At 42.7% G+C, this 26,576-nt stretch overlaps 1 protein-coding gene across 1 annotated transcript; it reads right to left on the bottom strand.

Moving 5' to 3' along the window:
* Positions 1-23,558: 23,558 nt before the first annotated feature.
* On the bottom strand, positions 23,559-25,639 carry tmem53 (transmembrane protein 53). The gene is made up of 3 exons (XM_069711379.1): positions 25,454-25,639; positions 25,176-25,279; positions 23,559-24,982 (listed from the first exon to the last, which is right to left on the bottom strand). Exons 1-3 carry the CDS (start codon positions 25,548-25,550, stop codon positions 24,281-24,283), a joined length of 903 nt encoding a protein of 300 aa, XP_069567480.1. The 5' UTR covers positions 25,551-25,639; the 3' UTR covers positions 23,559-24,280.
* Between the last annotated feature and the right edge of the window lie 937 nt (positions 25,640-26,576).

Here is a 26,576-nt window from a genome sequence, read left to right as displayed (position 1 = left end):
CTTGAAAAGATGTACAAACCAACAGAACTAGGGAGAGAAAAAGAGACAAAGCAAGAAAGAAGTCTATGCCAAGACACAAACCGCAGCTTTGATTAAGTTGGGCCGCAGTGATTTTCTCACCACTGCTCCGATCAGTCTCTTCACTGACCAACCATTGACTTCCTGTAGTCTGCTGCTGGTGTGAACACCTTTCCTCTTGTCAACCTGATCAGTGCACACACCACCGCCGCCGCCACCACCATCACCACCTTCTCCCCGGAATCAATACCCATATTAATCATCCAAAATATCTATTTGACAAACCAATTATTAATCTGCACCGTCAAGTCCAATACAGTGATAATGAATTTAGTGGTAATGCTGTGGACTCTATCCGTTCATTAACTGCTGATGGCTGCTGGAATGACTGCTCAATGTCACCAGGATACTCTACCACTATTGGTGAAGGGGGGACAGTGGGCGCACACATACTCAAACACACATACATACACATATATACAGGGCACGTTTGCATAGAGGGGATACAGTGAAAGATGCAGATAAACAAGTATAAATGGACAAATACACCCCCCCCTCCTCCCATTCTTGTCATTTCCTTCCCTCCAACATCTTCCTATGTTCTTCCTCTCTCCTGTCCTCCTCTTCCTCCCCCTCTTCATATTGATGTCTTAGCTCCTCGCTCCAGTAAGCATCTAATCAACAGCAGAGAGGATCAGACCAGATCACAGCAGGATGATGAATCTGGGAATCATTTACTGGGGCTGGCCCACTCTCCTAAACCACAGGAACGTATTTTCAGGATGATAGCATGATGAAATGATGAGCTCTGCGTTCCACACCATGAGTCCACTGCTTGCACAAAATAAAACTGGGGAAACTTTAGGTTTGGGTGATTGCTAAAGAAAAGCATATCATTCATCGCTATTGACAAAATTATAGACCTATATTTGCTATCTGTTCAGAATTGGTTCAACGTCGTACTATGCTACCGATATGGTACCGCAATTTATTAACCTAATGTAATGTGGGAAGGCCTTAACTTGGATTAACCATTAATAAAACTTTTAATAAGTTTACACAGATCATCACATAAGTGTCACATGATGGCCTGCATTCTTTACAGGCTGTCCTACCTCACAATATATATTTTAACTTGGCATAACACAAAAAACACATATCAGTAAGCCATGTCAGTCAGCCTGCAAAATACTAACCCTGAACTGTTTAAATAAATGGTGCTTATCACATTCTTATCTCCTCTTCTGTTCTAAAGGCCTTAATGTACTCCAAAACACACGTGATTCTGTTCAATTGGTCGTCTCGCTGATGTTTCCACACACATAGAAACAGTAACGCTTGCTGTTTCTGTAAGACATGAAAGTGGTATTGATGATCTTTTATAGGCAAGAATCAAATGGCAACTCACCGTAACATCACCCATCGGATTGTGAACTGTTTTGAAGACTCAAGTCAGGCATTTTGACACTCGCCATGTTGTTGTTTTTTTAGGCATAAATTACCATATTTGGACAACCTGAGGAGGAGCGAGGGGTCTGATCTGATTGCGAACCCGAGGACACTACTCCCGTCCACATAGTGGATCCTTACTTCACCTCAGGCCTGTCATGCAAACCAGGCACGCCCGCAAACACACCTCTCTTGAGGCCTTATATCTACTGAATTATGAAAATGTTATCAGAGGGACCCGTTTACATTCAATAGTCAATTGAGTATCTAAAGTGTTATTGTCTGAATCCAACAGGCAGAATAAAAAAAAAACATTCCAGAAGTCAAAACCAGTAATCAATCCACTCAGGCAGAAGTACAGGCAAGGGGCAGGCAAAGACAGATCCAAAAAGACAAAAACTCAGCTCATACACTAACAAACTCACGGATAGGAAACGCTGGAACGGAGAGCTATGAACTGCAGACAGGTATATATACACAAGAGGACGGAGAGACAATAGGACGCAGGTGGAAACAATCAGGGCGAGGCAGACAGTCACAGAAGGCAGGAAAACACGATGTAACTTTGACAGGACAAATGGTAGCGGATCAAAATAAGGTTTAAAATTGACATTGTGAATCAATCAATACACCTTTAATGTCAATATGACAACGACTCCATTTGTTTTTTATTTGCTGTCTTGCATGACATATGCTTTAGAGATAGAGATAATTGGATCTTCAAAGACATACAAATATAAATGAATATCAACAAGATCAAAAGAACTGGGAACATTTTACTTCCTCACATGGAGAAAAAAAGTGGCAGAGCATCGTTTTGGTGCGCTCTGGCAGGACGACACCCAAACTGAAGGGTTTCCTCTCTGTTTAATAAATGAATTATTTTTTTTTAATCCAAAAGTGACTTTAAACATTTTTCTTTGAATTTCTGACACCTTTCAGCAGCTTGAACCCCCCCTACATGACCAAAAGGCTGTTCAGTATTTGTACAGCCGGAATAATGATGAATCATGACATGCAGGCTCTGGCTGCTCTGTGTGTGGGCCGTCTCAGTATTTCTGCCCTTCATGTTGTCGTCCTCCACCAGCAGCCTTTAAATTTGCATACAAATGAACATCTAAACGGGCTCAATGACATAATTGACTCGCAATTAGAAATTTTCTTGAGCTGGTCACTTTGCACTGGACGGACCAAGTGCACAAAATGCGAACCACACACACACACAGGAGGAGAGAAAAATGGCTGCTATTTTGCATATTAATGAGAGTCATTAGCTGTCGCTTGGCAATAGCTGACAAGGGGACTTATTTATGCCCTGGCCCTCGATGCCTGACTGGGGGAAAGTGTCCACTTCAGCGACCAGCGCTAATTGTTTCTGAGCATGTTGTCCGGCTGATCATCATCATCATGGGAAATTATGCCCGCTTCAAAAAGACGACTTGGCTGACGTTGAGCATGGCCTATTATGATAACTCTGTGTAAGCTTTTAACTTCTGGTGCTCTACAAGAGCCAAGCTTTTAACTTGGACACATTAAGGGCCTTGTATCTTGCTGTTTCACTCCGAGTAACAACTATTGAATTCCAAAAAGCTCAAAGATGAGCCAGAATAGCAAATCATTATGCTAATATTTTGATGAATGAAAGTGGGGAAGTTGTATTAGTTAGACTTTCATTAAAAGGCCCTCTTTTCTGCACTGGAAACAACCGGAATGTAAATAAATGTTTTCTGTCATCAATCTCATCATATTACTGCAAAACAAACCTCCAGAATAAACTCTCTGACCCGTCCAGAATGAAATAAGGTTGTGCATCTGCTAGCATTCATGACAGACCATCATAACTTTTCTATGCCAAATATTTGTTTCCATTTACAACATCCACTATTGTATGCTTATGAGTATGAGAATTGACGTGTATATAATATATTTTGAATCAGAGCTCAGGCATTAAAGCACTGTCAGTTATTCCAACAAAGAGTCAATAGACCTCTTTCATTAACATTTTCTTTTTTGTTCTGATTCATGACAAATCTGCACATCAGATCAGAACAGGTCGCTGCTTGTTGGGGCATGAACAAACAACATATTTCTCTTGTAATCTGGATTACTTGCAATCTTGATCACTTTGTGTCAGAGATCTGGAGGACATTGGTGTGGAAAAGTTGTCACCATGAGCCTGATGGATACAAAATTAAGTTGTGGAGTGACACGCCAACAAAAGTGGCCACACAGCTTGGCAGGAGGCCACTGGTGCGCCACCATACTAAGGCCTCCATTATGTGCAGTGATCGAGATCCAGTATCTTTTCCAAGGCTTGCTATCGCAATTAGGTTCTCTCCACATTTAAACTTTTTTTTTTTTAATTGTTGCTTTACTTGGATGTTTCACTGTGCAGACTTATGATTAAAACTAGTTTTGAGGATTTGAGACATCACAGTTAATTTGAAAACCAATTGTGGTCCAGTATGCAGCTTAGACAAGTGTGACGTGGGAAGTTTAAACATCCTCTAAGATTGGACTTTTCAGTGAAGTGTCCAGTAAATCTGCATGTTCATCGGTTTTCATTCAGGAGGATTACATAGGTGTGATTTTAAGAATTTTTAAACAGGATATTCAACTTTAAAAAAAATACATCAGACAGATTTAATTTTAGGTTTTAAATGCACCATGCATTGCACTTTAATTTGTACACAAGTAGTGCTGAAATGATCTATTTGACAGTTTTAATAATGGTTTAATGATGATTTAACTTTGAAATGATTTAGTCATCTAAAATGTCAAACACATTACATCTCCAAGTATTTTTGGGGGGCTCAATGGCGTGGATGAATTGTATTGATGCTGAGTGGACTTTTCTGGTAAAATAAAGTAAAATGATCAGACAAAACAAGAAATTTTAAAACTTCAATTTAGGTTCTTTGAATTTGTGATAAAATTACATTAACAAAGTCATCAGCTGAGACACTTGGTGGCTTTGCAGATACACACACAATATACACAAACCTGCTTCACCTGTTATTATTATTATTTCTGTGTACATTAACTCGAGTGTGTCTTGTTATTTGATTTCGAGGCTTCTTCACTGAAAAAGGCTCTCCTCCTCTCATCTGTCGCTCTCAGCTGGAGTACCAGGCCAGCCGCTCTGCAGCGATCCAGAGATGAGCAGTGTGACAACAAAGAGGTGCAGGACAAGGAGGTTTTAGTGCACACCCACCCACACACACACACACACACACACACACACACACACACACACACACACACACACACACAGCAGTGTGCAGTAGTTATGGTCTCGACAGCTTTAGCACCCCCATATTGTAAACAGAGGGGTGGTGACCGCCTCCCTGTGCTTGTTAACATCATCTCCGTCATTCAGCAGACGCGGCACTGTCAGCACCTCGCTGTGCCCCAACACAATCAACATTAACCATGACACACACACACACACACACACACACACACACACACACACACACACACACACACACACACACACACACACACTTACACACCATGTGCATACAATGCATGAACAATACATTCAACTTTACACACACACACTCTGCCCGGCAAATTTGTTCACGTATTCTGCAACAAATTTGCACACAAATGTTCATACAAACACACAGATTTATACACAGTTATAGATATATGCGCATGCACAGGCACACATATTTGTCTGACACGCACACACACAACTGCATATCCTGGCAGCGCCCCATACAATCAACATTATCCATGTGAGCTCCTTAATGGGCACCTCGTAAAACAGATGACAGCTCTGCTACCAAGAATGTCCACAGGGGAGACAAACTACCTGTGCTGACACACACACGCGCACACACACACACACACAGAAGACATACTGGATCATACACACAGTCTCAAACAGGAAAACAATGCTTGCACACAGGCAAATGTGAAATTTATATTATATAGTTCAGTAGTCTTTTTTGGTTTGTATTCTTCCTGCATAAGTTGAACAAAAGAAGCACCTCAGCGCTTTGTCATATTTCTTTATTGCAAGTCAACAGGGCAAAGCTGATATATTGTATTTATAAAACTAAAGAGTAACTGAGTTGGGTCAAGACAGCTGTTGTTCAAAGTATAACTTTCTTTATTACATCTTATTTAAAACTGCTGTGGTTTTGGTCATCATTATTGTATGAAATAATATTCAAGTTTTGTTGAAATAAAGTCAATTAGATCATTTAGATACACTATTGGCTTGTTTATAATTAGCTAGAATTTAAGTCCACTTGACTGCCCAATCTGGCTTTGTTATACCATCATTTACTTTGGCGAATACAATATTAACTTAAAGATAGAAATGATGGTCAGAATTACAAAAAAAATACATTTTGAGGCCGAAGTTCCTTTTAAATTCAGTTCTGAAGACAACTCTCCCAGGGAAAGTTGGGTTATCATGGACACATGGAAAGCTTTGGTTACCTTCAGGGACAAACAGCAAAGCTTGTCAAACAGAGATCCGAGCGACCAGTGAAGACGGCACCTTCGCAACGTGCTGTGACATTCAGCAGCCAAAAGAAAAAAAAAAGGAGCAAAATGGACAGAAAATCACCACAAAACAGTAACGCACTTCAAGGCTCAGTTGAGATGAAGATACTATCAGGTAAACCTGGTGCAATGCCACCCGGTGTGTATACGCTCGTGTGTGTGAGTGTGGTTACTAGGACATAAAAAGGGAGCACGCCACCCATGTCAGATATGCTGCCCTTTTTGCTAACGGCTCCAGAGGCCACAGAGGCTAACTGCCTCCGCTGCCCCCACCGTCCTTTTTCCACATGCACACTCACACTCACTGAGGCGTGCACGTGGCTGCAGCCCACACAGCGCCGGTCATTCTGTACCTCTCCAGCCAGCTAGCGGCGACGTTTTCACCACAACTGCCAGTGCGTTTGACCTTTCCCGTCCAGGCCTAATCGGATTGTGTCCCTCTTTATGAAATCAGACGCAAAAGGTCAGCAGGCTGTTTAACATGGGATGGAGGCCCACAGCTATGGAATTTGCCTTGGCAGTAAATTACCTTTATTATGTTTGGTCCGTGTGATACTATACCCTCCCAAAGGCCGAGGAGCTCGGGATGTGGTGATACATGGAGATGGGCTACGTGGTTGCGAGTGTCCTCAAAACCCAAAGAAAGTCTTCACTTTATAGAAGAAAAACTAAGCTTGACTGATGCATTACACGCTTTGGCGCTTTGGCGAGGATACCATGTCAGTGTCATGTTTTGTCTTGTCTAGGCATGAAAAGTAAGGAGCCTTATGTTTAGGCAGAAGAACTACTTGGTTACGTTTAGGAAAATAAGTAATTTTATGTCAGTATGTTATGTAAGTCAATGAAGTTACCAAACGTTAAATATGTTACATTACTTAAAGAAAATCGGCACTGACGTTTGCTTTCTGACGGTGTGGTGTTCCAGCCAACCACCACAGACTACCTGCTTTTGTGAACTTTGTCCCTCTTTGTACCTCCGGGAATGAGAACAGGTTGGTCATACATGCCTTTACTTTTCATGCATTGGCAAGGAATAACGTGACATTGTCATAGTATCCTCTATTGGTATACCCCAAACACGACTGCTAAAACAACACATTGATCAAAGTTAATTATTTGACCTTGGCAACAGCAGTTAACACCTAGAAAATAATAAAGCAGCTGTTCTTTGAACTTCTGATGATACAACATCCCAAGTTCAAGAGCAGAACTGAAGAGGTTCAAGACGTGTTCAAATTCAAGTGAAAAAGCCATCAAGCATCTGTAGTAAATATGAAGGAAGCAAAGAATACAGCTAGTTTCTGGGTAGTGACCAAAAAAAAAGGAGATCTTGGTTACAAGCAGCTGAAATGAGCTTCCTCTGTAGGCTGGCCAGGCTCAGCCGTAGAAATAGGGTAAGGAGCACCAACATCCGGAGGGAACTCGTAATAGAGCTGCTAATACTTGACGGTGAGGGAAGTCTGGGCAAACTTGTTTGACCTGCTGCCTCTGCGACCCGACCCCGGATAAGTGGAAGAAAATGGATGGATGGATGGATGGATGGATGGATGGATGGATGGATGGATGGATGGATGGATGGATGGCAAAGAACACAATGCTGGCAAAATTACAATAGAATAACAAAGCTAGCGTCGGGACGTCGGGGGTGGATGGATGGGTCAGCAAAACATCAGACTTTAATATGGAAGACAGATGTTTGTTTGAAATGAGAATTCTATCTGAAATGATAAATTACAATTTCAAGTATTGAAGAGATTCATAGTGTCTCACCTGATGATACGCCACAAAGTCTGTCCAAAAAAAATGGTTTTGATAATGCTTCTTATAATTGTATTTGCAGAGAAAGCCTAAAGAGCCCTTAAATTCAGATTATTTATCAAAGCTTTTTGCAAATGATGAAACTTTCACATTAGAACAAACTACTATGACTTATGGTATTATTGACTGGTTAAAAAAATCAACAGAGCACATGGTCCTTCAAAAGATTGAAACCAAGGAGACAGTCACGTCCAAATTTGCTTGGATATGTACATGCATATTTGTAGTTGGAGACACAGGGAGAGAAGTGATGAAGATAAAGACGCAGACAGACAGAATGATCTGAGATGAAGAAAACAAATCATCCTGGATACTGGACGCTGTCTATTTTGGGGGATGATCTCTTTCTCTTGCACACATACACACACAAAGCTCACATCATGTCTGATATGTCGCGCTGTCCATTTGAGGAATGTCCCTGTCAAGCAGGAAGTCCTCGCCTGGTTGTCATGTAACTCTTTGATCCATCACGCAAGCCAGTTCCTGATCCCTCACCCCTTCATACCCACTGATCATCACTCACATGACATGTTCCCTACCGTTACACTGGGCATATGAATGTGTGTGAATACATGTTTGTGTCACTACCGGAGAGAAAGGCTGCTGTATTCAGGTTGACATCCGTTGCGCTCCTGGCTACTAACAGAACGATGATGGAGGTGAAACTGATACGTGCAGACAACAAAGAAGAAACCTCTTCAAAGCCCGTTACGCACTGAGTCTCATCAAAGACAAAAGTTGTTATGTGAAAAATCATTATTGCTAAGTTTGTAAAAGTAACATTCTTTACTATTTAGGCAAAGATTGGCTATTTTATAAGCTTTGGAAGTACTTAACCACATTTGTATGTTATATTCATTTTTGAATGATAAGGGTCACCTCCAAACATTCACTCTGCCCTTCATAACATTAGCGTGAACCAATCAAAGAGTCATGTGTCTTTAAAAAAAGGAAAAGAGCGAGAAGGAAAGAAGGCGGTCTGTGGATTTTAATAGAATCTTAACTCATCTCTCACTAAAAGCCTCCTCCAGAAACAATTACAGATAAAAAATGAACATTGCCTATTTCAAACAGAACATGCGCACATTCATAACCCCCTAAACCAATTGTAAAAATGGCTCCCTCTCAGGATGAGCTGCAAATGTTTTCAGACTAATACCATTTCCCTCATCAATCGGCTGCTAATGACTGCGAGGTTTCAGAGTTGATGTGAGGGAAGGGTCGGTGGCACATAACTTTGTCTGGAGAACATTGTCTGCAAACTCTGGGGAGTAATGCTTAACAAGAAAGGTGAAATCCACATGGTTTACATACGTGGTTGCTGTGATCCAGGACTCTTTCATCAATATTGACTAACTTTCAATCGGAGCTTGAGAAAAGCGAGCAAGCATTTTAATTTGTGATGTTATTGAGGAGCACTTTGTAAGGTGGAAGCATCACAGTGAAGTGTAGTGGACTCTGTGAACCTTCATGTGAAAAGGAGAACATGTAATAGAGTTGGGAAGTGTCTTTCCTCATTCTGTGTCCCACCTTAAAGAGTTTCATTAAATGCAGGAAATAGAAAGATGGGACTGATGTAACAATCAGTCATAAACTGCAGGTTATACAGTCAGTTACAACTACCGTCCCCTCTGCTGTCAGCATTTATGCTTGGTGAATGGTGAGTGTTTCTTAACAGAATGCACCGTAGGAGTCACGCAGTCTAACCCTAACCCTTCCCTGTTTAGTTTTTTAACAAGTGGCAAACCAACCCATAAGTTTGTGATTTGCTCTTCTGAAGCTTTAAGTTAAGCATTTTGCCCGTTGCCATCTTGCTATTTTGAAGCTAGAATTAACGATATTTGGACGAGCTGGGGAGGAACAAGAGGTGGATGTGACTGAGAACCCGAGGACACTATGTCCGCCCACCTACAGCAGAAAACTGACTGCACCACAGACCTGTCATTCAAACAGACACGCCCCCAAACATACTGCTGTTTGAGGCTTATTTTTGAATTATTGATGGGATTGTTTTCAGATAGGCCACCAGAAAACTAATAAGAAGGAGTGACTTTAGCAAATGACACCATTATGACTTGGTGAAAAACTTTACTGACTTTGTAGTTCATGAGATAAATTGAATGGGAGTCTATGGAGACAGAGTCTTTGGAGCCAACCCATAGCATCCCTTCCACTTCCGCATGGACGTGTGCTATTTCTCACACTGCAGCCTTTCTAGTAGCGGTGTAGAAACCATGTCTCTCCTGCTTATTGTCCAACTTAGGAAGGTTGAATAAAGGAGGATGGTGCAACACAGCTGATAATTTACAATAGCTTCCTCCATCGTTGCCTCTTGCAATCTCTGTTCCCTCAAACATCAGGTTATTTGCTATTGGCCAATGGCGCAAATTTGCACAGCCGCACTAAATACAAAAACCTTGCAGACTCACTTCATCTCAAAGAATGAAAGCAATAATTAATTTAAATGAAATGAATTAGCAAAATTCAAGAATGATGAAAGTGTAAGTTGTCCCACCACCCAGCCCAGTCTCACAGAAAGAAGGTGAAATAGTTACATTGGTTCTCAACGGACCGTAAACAACAAATAGGCCTCCAAAATTATGAGATTTGTCTACACACTAAGGTTGTTAAGAAGAAAGTCACACGAGGTGACATACATACGTATTTAACTATTTAACCAACATAGTGTCTGTAAAGTAACTTAACTTGCACATGTAACTATTTTACTGACTTATCGCAAAGTACCTTCACTTGTGTACGAAAGTGACTCCGCAACAAAAGTAAGGTAAGTCAGGTGCATAACGTTACATACGTAACGCTGCTATTATAACCTAAACCATAATATTTTCCAGACTCTAATCAGGTGTCTAAACCTAAGGATCCCAGAGACTCCAGCGGGCTCTGTTGGACAGTCAGGTGATGTGGGCACGGGCCAATAGAAAATCATCTTGCAATCAGGAAGACCTTTTTGTGAAGCTAATATGTTTCACGCCATTGACCAATGTAGCTAACACACCTTTTTGTGTGAAAGTGGGCTGAAGTATAACCAAACAAACAGAAGACTGACGGACATGTCATTCAATCAGACGGTACATACAGAAGAGACCATGCAGAAAAGGAGAAAACAAAATTTGTGGTTAAAAAAAAGAAGACATTCAGCAGTGGGCACGAGCATGAAACTATGAGGCGGAAGAAGTTTGGCAAAACACAACAAAACACTCATTACTTTATTCCACTCATAAAACCGTAATAATCAAACTTGCATTATAAAAAGCTAATTTACACATTAAACACTCTACACTTGTTAGACTTCGACTCTGTTATCATTATAAAGTCCACCACTTAAGCCTACAACATAAATACAACTGCGGCGGGCTGTACAGTAAAGACACTTGAGAGCGCACACGCCTTCCATCAAAAATTAACTCGAGTAGCTTTGATAATTATACGAGGGTATAAAATATTTAACAGCAAGTGGTGGGAGAGCTGTTTAGAAGAGCTTGAATACGCATCAACTTCATCCAGAACAATTACAAACTGCTGACTGTTCTCTGGGCCGCTGTTTCTCAGTGTCTCACTTATTCTACTTTGTCTGTGGTTCTCTTTGGAAACAGCTCTTTCTGCACCTTTCTATTTGCATCTCTCTCTCTCGCTCTCTCTCTGCGGCGAGGCGAGGGAGGGGAAGGAGATGATTTAAGGTAATGAGAGGAGTAAAACATCATTAGTGCAAATTAACTTTTGTCAGCTGAGGTGATCTTGGTGGGGGCGCTTCTGCCACCGGCGGCAGCTCAGATAATGGCAATTTATGCATTAACGTGTGTTACACTGTGTGTGTGTGTGTGTGTGTGTGTGTGTGTGTGTGTGTGTGTGTGTGTGTGTGTGTGTGTGTGTGTGTGTGTGTGTGTGTGTGTGTGTGTGTGTGTGTGTGTGTGTGTGTGTGTGTGTGTGTGTGTGTGTGTTCACGTATATGCGTGTGTCTGGTGATGGCCACCAAGGACGCTTTCAGTCTTAAAGGGCAAGTCCAATCTTTTGAAAGGCCTTTGTCAGGCCCCCTAAATGTTTTCATAAATATATATATATATGTCTAAAATAGATTTGAGATTACAGTTTCCTTGATACTAGAATTCCTTTGGTAAACTTAATATTATTAAAAACAGGTTACCGAAGGCTGAAATAACATCAGTACTTCTCATCTAATGAAGATATTTTCTGTATATCCTTTGTATGTACAGTCATTACGTTTCTATCAAAGAACCAGATGTTTTCTCATTTTCTATTATAAATCAACCAAGTTTCATATCAGTTCCATCATTTCAAAAGCTCTGGCAAGTGTTCTATGTAGAAAATGCCAAAATAACTATTTCATCTCTGACATCCATATCAGTTTGTTGGTAACTTTCTTTGTAAGATTTCAGTCATGTGAAATGTTTCAGGTGTGTGTTGTTCTGTGTTGCTCCCGCTCTGTCCGTCTCCCTTTCTCTCTGTCTTCCTGGCTCTGGCAGCAGAGGGAGGCATGGTCATGTTTAATGCATGTGGTTTGTGTTGCACTCAGCGCTGGAGAATGGGCTCCAGTCCATTAATTAGTAACAAACGGCCGTTGGAAACAAGACAGGCCCAGCACGGGTCAACCAGCTCCAAGGTCTGGAATGATGTGGACACTGATGTCTGCCCTGGGCCATCTACTGTCTGCAGCTGGGCCTCATACCGACTCCTAACTCATTCACAGTAGTTACAACACGGAGCACATTCTGCTCTGAATTACTTATTTGGGTTGCCAATGCTGGAAGTCCCTCAGCCATGTTTACATGTCGGGGATGGTTTAAAAAGGGGATCGGCTGAGTGACAATAGAGCAAACTTCAAATGGTAAAGTAAATACCAGTGAAGCTGCATTATATTTAGGCAACATATTTCCTATGCAACATGTCAATTAGGTGTGAGAAGGAGCCACTTAACCCTCCCGCTGTCTTCGGGTCAAATTGACCCACAGCTATGTTCAACCAAGTTCTATTTTACTTTTTATATTTTATATTATAGGAGGCCAATTGTAAAATAAAGGTTACTACTTCACGGATTTCGCCTATCACGGTTTCTATTTGGAACGTAACCCCCGCGAAAAACGAGGGTTCACTGTACTTTGTTTTAAGGAGGTCCAAGGGGGCGCGGCGGCTCTTCTCTGAGTCTGAGGCTGGATCTTTCACAATCAAATATGTATTCTCATCAGGTTTAAAAAGGGTTGTATTTAATGCTGGTGGTCTTAGATCTGTGTCAGTTTTTCCAGTGCATTTGTTTTTAACTGTAATCACATGCTGCGTCAGAATCATGACAGAAGAAACTGTGACGTCGTAAATGTGGCGAAAAAAAACCTAAACAGGTGCTCATCAAATGGAGCCCTTTCAGACTTTTGATGGTACTGTATCCTCTGTCTATTTCCCCTGTTTAAGTTGATCACATTTGCAAAAAAATCATCTCAGATGTTTCGACTGACTGTCAGACCTCTTTAAGATAGGTGTCTTTTTTTTTTTTTTTAAAGGCTCGTTTAGGTTCTCTAGGGGTTAGGGTTTTTAAACTTTTGGAGCAGTGAAGACTCTTACTTAGCAAAGAAGTAGAATAAAACATGATGAGTCACTTCAAACAGACACTGAATGATCTTGCTTTGGTATATCTGTCTGAAAATGATTTGATGATCTACTAACATTGACTAAAAACAAAAAAAAACACCTGAGAGCTTGTGCATGTGAGCAAATGGTTTAAGCAATTCCAGTGAGACCAACAAACCTGGCTTTGCTCTGAGCTGCACAAAATGTTTCTTATATTTTCAGTCGGTACAAAGCATATCGGTTAATTAACCAGGAAGAATAAATTATTTGTAATTATCACCACAGGACCAACGCACAGAAAGAGAAAGAGGGAGATAAAATCTTGTATGTTAATCAAGCCATGATGAATTGTCCATGTTCATACAAACACGGCCTCTTCATGAGTCCCCTGTGCATTCCTCACACACAAGCAGCACAACTGAGTGGGCGGAGAGGAGAGAATTAATTCTATGAAGTGAGCTGGCAAGGAGACACTGTATGTAGATAAGTGGCAGGGGTGTGGACTGTGTGTGTGTGTGTGTGTGTGTGTGTGTGTGTGTGTGTGTGTGTGTGTGTGTGTGTGTGTGTGTGTGTGTGTGTGTGTGTGTGTGTGTGTGTGTGTGTGTGTGTGTGTGTGTGTGTGTGTGTGTGTGTGTGTGTGTGTGTGTGTGTGTGTGTGTGTCAGTGCAGAAAAAGTATGGGATTAAGTGTCCAACACTTTGTCCAGATGGTTGTGTGTGTGTGTGTGTGTGTGTGTGTGTGTATCTGAGAACATAAGTAGGTGTACTATTGTCATCCTGGTCGCCGTGGCAATGACATATCTTAATCTACTTAGTTAGCGGCCAGGGGTCTTTAGCTAACGGATTATCAGCCAGATTTGAGTAATAGACTCCTCATTTAGCTTTAATGCGTTTTGCATAGAGAGCAACCTTCCCTCATCACTCTTTAAGATGAATCGGCTTCCCCGCTACAAGATAAAGGAAAAAAAAAAAAACTTCTAAAGATATTAGTCTGCCAGCAACTGCATAAATCATAACATTTTGCTAATGGAGGCAAAGTTACAACACTAACACAGCTCTGGAGTGTACGGCCATTACAATATGTGCACTTAGGCATGCAAACACACACAGCATACTGGTCATACTGGTCCAAACTAGTACCTCTCATTAAATGGCTAACTTTGACCCAAACGCTGCACTGTCTAATCCTCAAACTTCCAGTTCCTTCGTCTTCTGACATCTGAAACATTTCTGGAAATGTGCTCCCTCATTTTGTTGCCAAAAGATAGATGAGAAGATCAATATCATTATCTTTATATATATATATATATATATATATATATATATATATATATACACTAAACTAGCGTTAGATTGACCAGTTTAGGCTAGCATGAAAACTGCAACAGGGGGAAACAGCTTCTAAATCAAAAAATGTTCGTGCAGCACATTTGAATAATTACAAGTAATTTTTGTAGGAAATCGAGACTTTAAAATTGACTGTCTAAAACAAATCCACTCGTAGCCTTGTTTATGTTCATGATGCATGTACTTCAAATTTTAGAGCTGAAACAAATAGACTGATGAGGAAAATGTTTTTGTTTTGCCATGTAGCCTGTCTGTTGTGATCAGTCTAACCAAAGGATTATTATCATCATTCTTAAAGAGGAAGGAGGAGGAGGACTTTGCAGCTACTCCGATTTATTTTATGTCCCATTTTAGGGCCACGACCCAGAGCTTAGGAACCACTGCCTATCTAAACCTAAATCCTGATTCCAATCTTAATGGCAAAACCTGTCTTTTCTTAGTAAGCGGCAACCAACAAAGTGACCTCACTGGGGAGGGTTTTTCCTGTTCTGTGAGTCCATTCAGTCTTTGTCAGTGTTCAAACACTGAAGTCCCACCACACAACACATAGAAACACAGTCTGAAATTCTATAAATGATGCAGAGTTCATACATAAAGACTGTCTGTATATACATCTGTGTCTGTATACTACCTGCAGCTCTCCTGTGTTTTAATCATCATTTATTATCTGATATACATCCCATCTACATCAGTGTTTCTAAAAAGAAATATATTTTATTTTATTGCTTACTTACATTTTGGAAAGAACTGAATAGATCAACCGTGATTGGAATGTATTTGTTTTCAGTTGTACAAGATAATAAAGTGCTTATATTTCACAAGCTTAAATAAAACTGCTGTATAATCATGCAAATACATTTGAAAGGAGCCTTCAGTGTGCTGAGGTTCAATGTGTGTGTGTGTGTGTGTGTGTGTGTGTGTGTGTGTGTGTGTGTGTGTGTGTGTGTGTGTGTGTGTGTGTGTGTGTGTGTGTGTGTGTGTGTGTGTGTGTGTGTGTGTGTGTGTGTGTGTGTGTGTGTGTGTGTGTGTCTGTGTGTGTGTGTATGAATGCGTGTGTGTGTGCATGTCACAATATATGTTTTAGACACCTCAACAGATTCTTCCTCCACAACAATGCATGTGTGTATTTGTTTACCTTTTTTTTCTTACACATATGCGCTCACACACACATTATAACACACACACACACACACACACACACACACACACACACACACACACACACACACACACACACACACAGACAGACAGACATTCACCCAGCACACAAACAAACACAGACAAAGCAGCTCTCGGCCTACCACTGCCATCATACACGGGACTTGGCCTGTCTGTGTGACACGCACAGTTTGTTTGGTAGTTTTAATTTGACAGGGCTCTGAATAGAGACTCTGAAACACATACACACACACATACACTTATTCAGACCTACACACACACACACACACACACACACACACACACACACCTTTAATTTGACAGCGCTCTAACAAGAGCCTGCTGCTTGTCAAATGTTCTCCAGTGGCAGCAGGGATCCGCAGAGCCGAGGGGGTTCTGTTCAAGGACATCTGTGAAGAAACACGCGCGCGCGCACACACACACACACACACACACACACACACACACACACACACCTCCGCGAACACACACTCGCTTTGAATAGGTTGAGAGAGGCAGCCTGCTGCAGCACACGATGGGAGAGAGGCTGCACACACGCTGAGGGGTTTCTACACTGCTGTTCCTCTCACTCTCCATCTTCCGCTCGCTCCATGTCTCCTTGTCGTTTTTTCTCTCTTTATCTAACATTCCATCGCTTTCTCTGCCTCTTTTGGTCTTAAGTAGAGGGCTGAGGGGCTGAGATAGACCAGGGGAGATTTTGATGACGGCTCCCTGTCTGGTCCAACAAGCCGATTCCCCTCTCAAACCTCTCTCACACACACACACACACACACACACACACACACACACACACACACACACACACACACACACACACACACACACACACACACACACACACACACATCAATTTCCTCTTCATTCTTCAATCCAAACACCATGAGACCTTTTAAAGTTACTCAAAGGCAGACGGGACTTTGGTCCTGATCCTCTGGATTTCATCCTATTGAAGGTGTTTGTGTGCACTCTTCACGCATGTTCTCATCTGTGTGTAAGTGTGTGTGTGTGTGTGTGTGTGTGTGTGTGTGTGTGTGTGTGTGTGTGTGTGTGTGTGTGTGTGTGTGTGTGTGTGTGTGTGTGTGTGTGTGTGTGTGTGTGTGTGTGTGTGTGTGTGTGTGTGTGTGTCAGGGCTCCCATGCTGTCTCGGACTCGGCTTCCTCGGGACACTTTGCTCATTAGAGGGAAGAGAGGGTGACTTGAGTGACTTCTCGTCGGCTCCCCGCTCAACTTGATCACAAGACCAGTCCCGCAGAGCGCGAGGGAAAAGCAAGGTTTCAGCGCCGTGTGTGTCGCGTGGAAAAGACAGCACGACACACACACACACACACAGTAGGCGTGATTTTGAATGTGTGTGTAAGAGGAGTACAATAATAATCTAGCAAATTAATAAAAAGCCAAGCAAGAAAAAAAATAGGGAAGAGAAACTTAAGGTGTACAAAAGGATCCGTCCTCCCAACAACAAAACCAACATCATTGTTGTCATTGGCCACAAAATCACAGAATGTCAGACGTAAAAAGTAAAATGTCAAACATAATACAAAATCTGTCCGAATCAGCAGAGAGGAAGGCACAGAGATTTGGCATTAGATGATATCTTACACCGTGTGTATCTGTGTTTGAGTGTGTCCCTGTCAGATAAAATACAGCACATCCCCATCCAATGATCTAGAAACGGGGTTCCACCGGGTCACATCCAAAAATGTCAACGTGTACATAAATACAAACAATTTGTCTTGAATTCGGACTGACATTAAACCAAGGGGGGAAAAAAATTGTTGCGAAGAATAAACAGATTTCTGAGACAAAGTTCAGTTTTTGGCTCTGCGTGATAACCGGCCGTCCAAAGTGCAGCCGGGAAACATTAACCTGTTTTTAAGGTATTGATTGTATTTTCTGATAAAACTGGCACTGATGTGACTCCGTACCGAAGATGCTTGCAGGTCCTGCGATGATGAAAAGCCAGCCGGATTATTTGAATCCTGTAAATCACAGCTAAAAGTCAATGTGTAAAGCCAAGGTCTATGAAACTATCAGGCCGCAATAGAGAACGTGGACGATATGTTACCGCATTGCCAAGTGCTACCACTTAATACCATTAATCTTGGTGCTCCCCCCCTCATCTCTCTCACTCCATCTCTGCGTTGGAGTGCTCGGCGTCCTCTAAAAGTATGGATCTTGACCGCAGCCATTTTCCGCGGAAGAAGGAAAGGCTAAAGAGAAAGCGCTGACCCCTCTTCAGCGCAATTTTCCTCTCATCAACTTGTGAGAGTTCATTAACTTCCATGGGGTAATTTCTTCTTTCAGTGCATTTCTCAAAGAGGGGGGGGGCGTTATGACGTTTTTCTTTCATCTACTCATTCCCAGCTGTTCTCTTTTCTTGCCTTTATCTCCCACCCTCAAATAAAAAAGACTTCATTTCCCATTATGTTTCCTTTCTCTCGAAAAATTACAAGAAAAGGAAGGTAGTATTTTTTGGGAACAGGAGTCGTTTCCTGGTGCACAAAAAGAGCACCACAACTTTCTACTTTATTTTTTTTCCAATTCAAAGCAGTGTAAACGTAAACAGGAAAAGCTTGTGGAGATGTTTCACAGCTTTTATCCCTCAGGAGCTCAGAATAAAATATCCACTGCTGAATACGATCACAGCTCGATGCAAGGTGGAGGAGGCCTCAGAGGAAAGTTGCATGATGGCAACTGTGAGTCAATGCTGCCCTCTTCAGGAATATTGATGTTACTGTATAGGTGGAGGGTCATACGGGTATGTGCTTCATTGGTACAATTCAATACACTGTTAATAGATTTGATTAAATTCCTGTACATGTAATGTGGAAGCTACTATGATATGATGTCATTTACTTACCATGACTACTTGTATGCTGTGTTTCAAACCACCCTTTGTGCTGAAGTAGTGCTCTTACATGTTAGGATTCTTACTTGTTTAGTCAAGTTTCAAATCACACTGCCATTCTGCACTGACCGGAAATAACCTCAGCACGTCAAAACATCACCCGCCAAAATATCTGCAACTTTAATTATTTTACCCAGAACATGTTTTCGTGCCCTCTTTAACACACACAATAAACACACTGATTCTTCTGTCCAGCAGTGGTAGTGAAAAAAAGAAACACTTGTGTTGTGTTTAGGAACATCTGCAACTTCCTCAGACACCTTAATTTGAAAATTATTTAAATCGGTGGCCCCGCCCCTTCCTCTACGGAGCCAAGATGGCGACCGTTTCGGGTGGAAAGGTGGAGCATTTCACACTTCTTTGTTGGAGTGTTTTGAGTGAGTCATCCTGGTACTTGTAGAGCGCTGCATGTTTCTGTGTTCCTACACAAGTACACCAGTTGGAACACAGCAATAGTCTCTAATTTTAAATCTGTGATTTACATAAAAATCTGATCAATTCATAACATATATGGGGCTTTTATCAATAAAAAACAACAACAACACTGTAGTGTTGAAGGAGGCATCGTCCCAAGCAGAAGCCCACAGTTCACGTCTTCAACCGATTTTCCCCCTTTGGCGAAACACCCGCTGAGAAACCAACCCTGGTTATTGGAGACTCTATTTTGCGGAACATGAAGTTAGTGAAACCAGCAGCCCATAGTCAGATGTCTTCCCGGGGACAGAGTCAGATGTCTTCCCGGGGCCAGAGTCAGATGTCTTCCGGGGCCATAGTCAGATGTCTTCCCGGGGCCAGAGTCAGATGTCTTCCCGGGGCCATAGTCAGATGTCTTCCTGGGGCCAGAGTCAGATGTCTTCCTGGGGCCATAGTCAGATGTCTTCCCGGGGCCAGAGTCAGATGTCTTCCGGGGCCAGAATCAGATGTCTTCCCGGGGACAGAGACAGATGTCTTTCCGGGGCCAGAGCGGGCGACATTGAATCAAACCTGAAACTGCTGACTAAGGCTAATCGTAAATACAGTCAGATTGTTATTAACGTCGGCAGTAACGACACCCGGTTACGTCAATCGGAGGTCACTAAAGTTAATGTTGAATCGGTGTGAAACGTTGCAAAAACAATGTCAGACTCTGTAGTTTTCTCTGGACTCCTTCCTAACCGGACCAGTGATGATATGTTCAGCCGTACGTCTTCACTTCACCGCTGGTTGTCGAGGTGGTGTCCCGCTAACAATGTGGGCTTCATTGACAATTGGAATACTTCTGGGGGAAACCTGGTCTGATCCGGAGAGACGGCATCCATCCTGCTTTGGATGGTGCAGCTCTTCTTTCTAGAAATATGGCCATGTCTCTTAACAGCCCTAAAACCTGACATCCAGGGTTGAGGCCAGGACGCAGAGTTACAGCTCCCATAGCTTTTTCTTATTGTCTGTTGTCTCCATTCAGTTCCTTCGCTCGTGTAGTTTCTGTTCTTTCTTTTGCAGATGTCCCGTCATGGAGCTGCATGTCTCTGATCTGCACTTGTCGTCTCCACCAACAGTTCATGTCTTGTATCTCTATGCTGTCCTTTTCTCTCTCTGCTCTCCTCTCACCCCAACTGGTCGAGGCAGATGCTCCGCCCACCTCTGATCCTGGTTCTGTCGGAGGTTTCTTCCTGTTAAAGGGAGTTTTTCTTCCCTCTGTTGGAGGTTTTTCTCCCTTAAAGAGGAGTTTTTTTTCCCTCCCAGATTATGTGGGAATTGTTGAATTGTTGGGTTTCTCTGTATAATATTGTAAAGTCTTGCTGTAAGGACTTTAATGTGTTAAGTGCCATGAAATAACCTGTGTTGTGATTTGGCGCTATATAAATAAAGTTGAATTGAATTGAATTTGAAATATTCAGTAAAAACGTAACATCTTACAGCTGATCTTTTGTAGCTGAATCACTTCCACATACTGAAAGGCATCTCAGCAACAAGTCAGAATATATTCACTATCACAAAATAAATGTTTTATCTTAATAATCATACTGATATCGTGGCGAATGATCTGATATGGCACACCCCTCGTTGTGTAGCATTTTGAGTAAACAGGTTGACCCTTAAAGAATCTCCTCTCATGTGCACTCCGGTAAGCGATGTTCATCTGTCTGTACCGATATGTAAACTTTCCTCTTTCTCTGTTTCCTCCAGCAGCTCTTCTTGATACATGAAGTGCCCGGGCCAGGCCCGGCACAGAGACCAAATGCCAACCACTCGCTCTTCCAAATGTCAAATCTGACATGTGGCGGACGTTCAATAGCCCTCCCTGCTGCCCGGTTTCAGAGCCACGCTCTTCAAACAGTCCCTGACGTGTCCTGACAGGTGTGCCGGTGAATCGGCCGCACGTTCTCTGATGTCCTGCACTCAGTAAGACATCTAGTGATGCCTTTTATTAAAGTAGTGAGACTCTCTGGTCTTCAGTAAGTGAGCAAAGTGAAGGAATCAACTAAAACGAAAATAAAACGCTTAAACAGGTAAAGAAAGGATTTCTATACATTTTCACCAGTTAAAATGATGTATGTAAATAATTCCTTTAATAACAATAGGGCTTTCGCACCATCGGCTCGGGCCTAATGAGTCGAAGCAATTCTACGACCACAAGTCCACTAGGGGGAGCCATAGCAAGAGAAATGCAGAAATTTGAAAGGAAACTACAGCAATTTGAACTGAATTTCCACAAGTCCACATTTTGAGGATATGTGGAGTGTATATCAGCTGACTCACTGACATGTTAGTCACAAGTTGGACTATTAAGCTTTCAAAACTACACTGCTCAAAAAAATAAAGGGATCACTTAAACAACACAATGTAACTCCAAGTCAATCCCACTTCTGGGAAATCAACGTGTCCAGTGAGGAAGCAACACTGATTGTGAATTAATTCCACCTGCTGTTGTACAAATGGAACAGACAACAGGTGGAAATGAGGCAATTATCAAGACGACCCTATGAAGGAACGGTTCTGCAGGTGGTGACCACAGACCATTTCTCTGTCCGCATCCTTTCTGGATGATTGTTGGTCACTTTTGCATTTTGCCAGTGTCCTCACCACTAGAGGTAGCATGAGGTGTCTCCAACCCACAGAAGTTGATCAGGTAGTGCAGCTCATCCAGGATGGCACATCAACGCACGCTGTGGCAAGAAGGTTTGCTGTGTCTGTCAGCACAGTGTCAAGAGGACGGAGGACATACCGGGAGACAGGCCGGTCCACCAGGAGACGTGGAGGGGGACGTAGGAGGACAACAACCCAGCAGCGGGACCGCTATCTGCTCCTTTGTGCAAGGAGGAACAGGAGGAGCGCTGCCAGAGCCCTACAAAATGACCTCCAGCAGGCCACTAATGTGCATGTTTCTGCTCAAACTGTCAGAAACAGACTCCATGAGGGTGATACGAGGGCCCGACGTCCACAAGTGGGGTCTGTGCTTACAGCCCGACACCGTGCAGGGTGATCGGACTTTGCCAGAGAACACCAAGATTGGCAGCTTCACGGATGAGAGCAGGTTCACACTGAGCACATGTGACAGACGTGACGGAGTCTGGAGACGCCGTGGAGAACGTTCTGCTGCCTGCAACATCCTCCAGCGGGACCGGTTTGGCGGTGGGTCAGCGACGGTCTGGGGAGGCATTTCTTTGGAGGGCCACACAGCCCTCCGTGTGCTAACCAGAGGTACCCTGACTGCCATTAGGTACCAGGATGAGATCCTCAGACCCGTTGAAGACCATATGCTGGTGCAGTGGGCCCTGGGTTCCTTCTGATGCAGGACAATGCTCGGCCTCATGTGGCTGGAGTGTGTCATCAGTTCCTGCATGATGAAGGCATCGATGCTACGGACCGGCCTTCCCGTTCCCCAGACCTGAATCCAATCCAGCACATCTGGGACATCGTGTCTCGTTCCGTCCACCGACGCCACGTCCACCACAGACTGTCCAGGAGTTGACTGATGCTTTGATCCAGGTCTGGGAGGAGATCCCTCAGGAGAACATCCGTGGTCTCATCAGGAGCATGCCCAGGCGTTGTAGGGAGTGATACAGGCACGTGGAGGACACACACACTACTGAGACTCATTTGAACTTGTCTTGAGGAGTTTCCACAGAAGTTGGATCAGCCTGTGATCTGATTTTTCCACTTTTATTTTGAGTGTGATTCTGAATCCAGACCTCCATGGGATAATGATTTTGATTTCCATTGATCATTCTTGTTATTTTGTTCTCAACACATCCCACTATGTAATGAATGAAGATTTTCATCTGGAATATTTCATTCATCGAGATCTAGAATGTGTTGTTTAAGCGTTCCCTTTATTTTTTTGAGCAGTGCATATTCAGTCTTGGTAGCAAATGGTAAGCAAAGGAGACAACCTTGAAGACGAGCACCACCATTTACTCAATGAAGCAAAAGTTCTGTTAAACATCAATAACCTGTGTTGCAACAGATTTCTGCTGCAGATGTGTCGCCACATGATTTAGTGTAATCACAACAAAACGGGTGAAGTCAGACGACCAGGAATGTTTTTTACACAAAACAGAAATATTCCTCAAATGAACATGTCAGCGAAATACTAATGACGAAGCAGACGACAGGATTATACCATCGTTGTCGTCAAACGACTCCAGTGTTGATGTATCACAAGTGTGACACTGTCCTGCTGCTTCTGGGAGTTTTTATGGCAAAAACAAAGCAAGAATCTTCCAAAATAAATAAGCACGTACATTTCTGAGCATTCTGGTTTATTGAAGGCACATCAGTTAAAAAGAATACATTAGTTGTGTTGGACATTTACATTCATTGTTCTCATTTTGAGTCCCACACGAGGGCTGAGTATTCTACAATTTTTGGATAGAAAATCAATTCAAAGGAACGATCTCATTAAGGCAACAATTTTAGACGTGTTTTAGTGAAGAAAACTTCTTGAATCATTTTAATATCTTGACAGTTGCCTTGATTAGAAGCACCTCATTGTCTTAATTCTAATGACAAATCATGTAGATACTGATTAACCAACAGTGTTAGATTCACTACTACTAATCTACAATGCATCACATTTAACAGCAATATTCAATACTATTTAAATTAGTCTGAAGGATTTCAGTCCCAATTTTCCAGTGTACAGCAACTGTTTGTATGTTATTGATCGATATGTCGTTTCATGGACCGCAAGAAACACGTACATAGGCAGGTTTACGCGTTGACGTCACACTTCAGCAGCATGCGAGTTACAGTGTTTCAGCGTGGCGGGTTTTAAAAACGTGTAGAATTAGTGCGGCGCGTCGGATGGAAAAACATCACCGAGATCTTGAACTTGTTCAGCACAAAAATTGCCAAAAATGTCATTCTGCATTTTCTCCAATTTTTCAGACCATCGCAGGAAAACCAAGTCGTCTCTTCTTTCCTTCAGATCGCCGATGAAAATCTTCACTTTTCCCAAGTTTCACTGACTTTGAATACGTTGCCTCTTTTTTATTTCGGTCTCTTCCGAGTCCTTCATGCAAGCGACCAAGAAATGGCTGCACTTCAGAGCGTACTGCTCAGGAAAATCACGGAAATGGCCGACGTGGGGGCTGGAAACGAAGTCGAAACTGTCCACCGGGAGGTCTTTCTGCTTCACAGCCTCCACGAAGACCTCGATGTCCTGGTGCCTGATCACCTGGTCGGCTCTGGAGTACAGGTAGAAATGAGGCCAGCTGGGGGGCCTGTCCCGCACGGCGTCGTAGTGGTTCTTGTGGATGTACTTGGTCACGGGGTACAGCACGACTCGCAAAAGGAAAACAGACACTGCAAACAGCCCGAGGAGGACGTTCCTCAAAACGGGACTTATTTTTGGCCCTAAGGTGGCCGTCAGCGCACGCAGAGCCCCCCGGACGTTCCCGCTGCCCGGAGCGCTGTCCACCACGGCCCCGATCACGTACAGCGAGCTGAACTTTTTGTCATTTTGCAACAGCTCTACGATGTAGCGGTACAGCATGAATCCCCCGTTACTGAAGACGTGGAAGAAAACGGGACTGTTCTCCACCTCGTAGTCGTAGAGGATCTCCAGCAGCTTGAGGGCCGTGCTGTCCAGCTCCTTGTAGCCGAAGGACTCGGAGATGAAGACCGTCTTTAAAGGAGCCGTGTAGCGGATGGTGACACATCCCTGGAAGGGAAGAAAGAACGAATACAAAACACAGAAAGCAAGAATAAATGAAAGTGTGTGAGCAGTTGATAGGTGTGTGTGTGTGTGTGTGTGTGTGTGTGTGTGTGTGTGTGTGTGTGTGTGTGTGTGTGTGTGTGTGTGTGTGTGTGTGTGTGTAAACAGAGAGCAGAGCAGCTCGTGGGTCAGTTTCAACCTGGTCGTTGTAGATGGAGCTGTACTTGGACAGGTGTCTGTCTTTGCAGCCCGCCCAGCCCAACAGGATCACCACCGGCTCCTTTGTCCCCTGCCAGTGTCTCTCTGAGAACGAGGACAACCACACCGTCAGCAGAGCAGCCACGCTTAAACTAAATCAACAACAGTTAGTGGAGCAACAGTCCCACGATGGCGTTTTTATTTATTTGTATTTTATTTAACGCTGGTTAGCATGTAGGCTAACAGGGTGGGTGAGCAGCACAATGGGAGGATGCTCACCGGAAGTCCCCGCATCTGGAAACACGATGTTGTAGTCGATTTCGTCGGCCGCCATCTCTGAATGCTCCGGTATCAGCTGTCGTTCTCCGGCGGTCATGAATGACTCATTTGGCCGGTTGTTAGAAAATGATGGAAACCGAACAACAAAGCGCTGAAATGTGCACAAAAAAAAACCCCAACAACAACAACAACAACAACAACAACAACAACCTGCGGGTAAGAACCGGGACACCGCACCGCTGCACGGCTCGTCCTTCCGGTAGCAGCGTCTCTTCTTCCTCTTTTAAACAGCCTCGAGAGGATGTCGCGTCACCGCCCCCTTGTGGGTGATCGCCGCCGTTGTAATACATTATGTTCAAATACAACGTTGCTAGAATTCAAATTATGAAATTAATTTATATGAATATATTTTTTTGTTTGTCTTAAACATGTGGTGGCATGTGACCAAGTACATTTACTCAAATACTACACTGAAGTCCAGATTTGAGGTATTTGTACTTTACGTTGCTGTATAATTCACTTACTGTCTGAGGCAAATAGTGTACTCCACTATATGTCTGACAGCTTTAGTTACCAGGTACTGTTAAGATTACCGTTTTTCATACCCTGTCTGTTCAGTGAAAATCATATATAAAAAAAAGTTAGTGATCTTTAATTTGATTTCTTTATGACAAACTGAAGAATTAAATGTTCCTCCGTAGGCTGAGAAAAATCTCACTTTTTAAGCTAAATAAACTATTTTAAACTGACTGACTGGAAAACGTTTTTCTGAGGTTGTTGTCTTTTTATTAATATGGCCTTTGATTCCTTTGTGACAATCGTGGAATTCCCCAGCTCATATAAATACAGCCAGGTTCTCCACGTTTCCACACTCTGCCTTCATTACACGACACACCAGTTTGGGAAAACTAAATCAAATTCTCAAAACACAGAGCATCAGTGCACACACAAAAGAATTATCGAAAAATCCCCCTGGGAAATGCAACATATGTGCATACGTGTGTGTGGAGACGTAGAAATGATGGACTTAATTGCTAAAGATTTAGAAGATGACCAGGACGAAGAAGAAAGTACAAGGCTTGTATTTACAGATAAAAGTTAATTGACGTTGAGCAGGCTATTT

Source organism: Brachyistius frenatus, unplaced genomic scaffold (assembly GCF_029030835.1).
Source record: "Brachyistius frenatus isolate BFR_SWC_R1_liver_20210118 unplaced genomic scaffold, ASM2903083v1 Contig_99, whole genome shotgun sequence".
Taxonomy (NCBI): Eukaryota; Metazoa; Chordata; class Actinopteri; family Embiotocidae; genus Brachyistius; species Brachyistius frenatus.
This window is presented reverse-complemented; position numbering and strand designations above follow the sequence as displayed.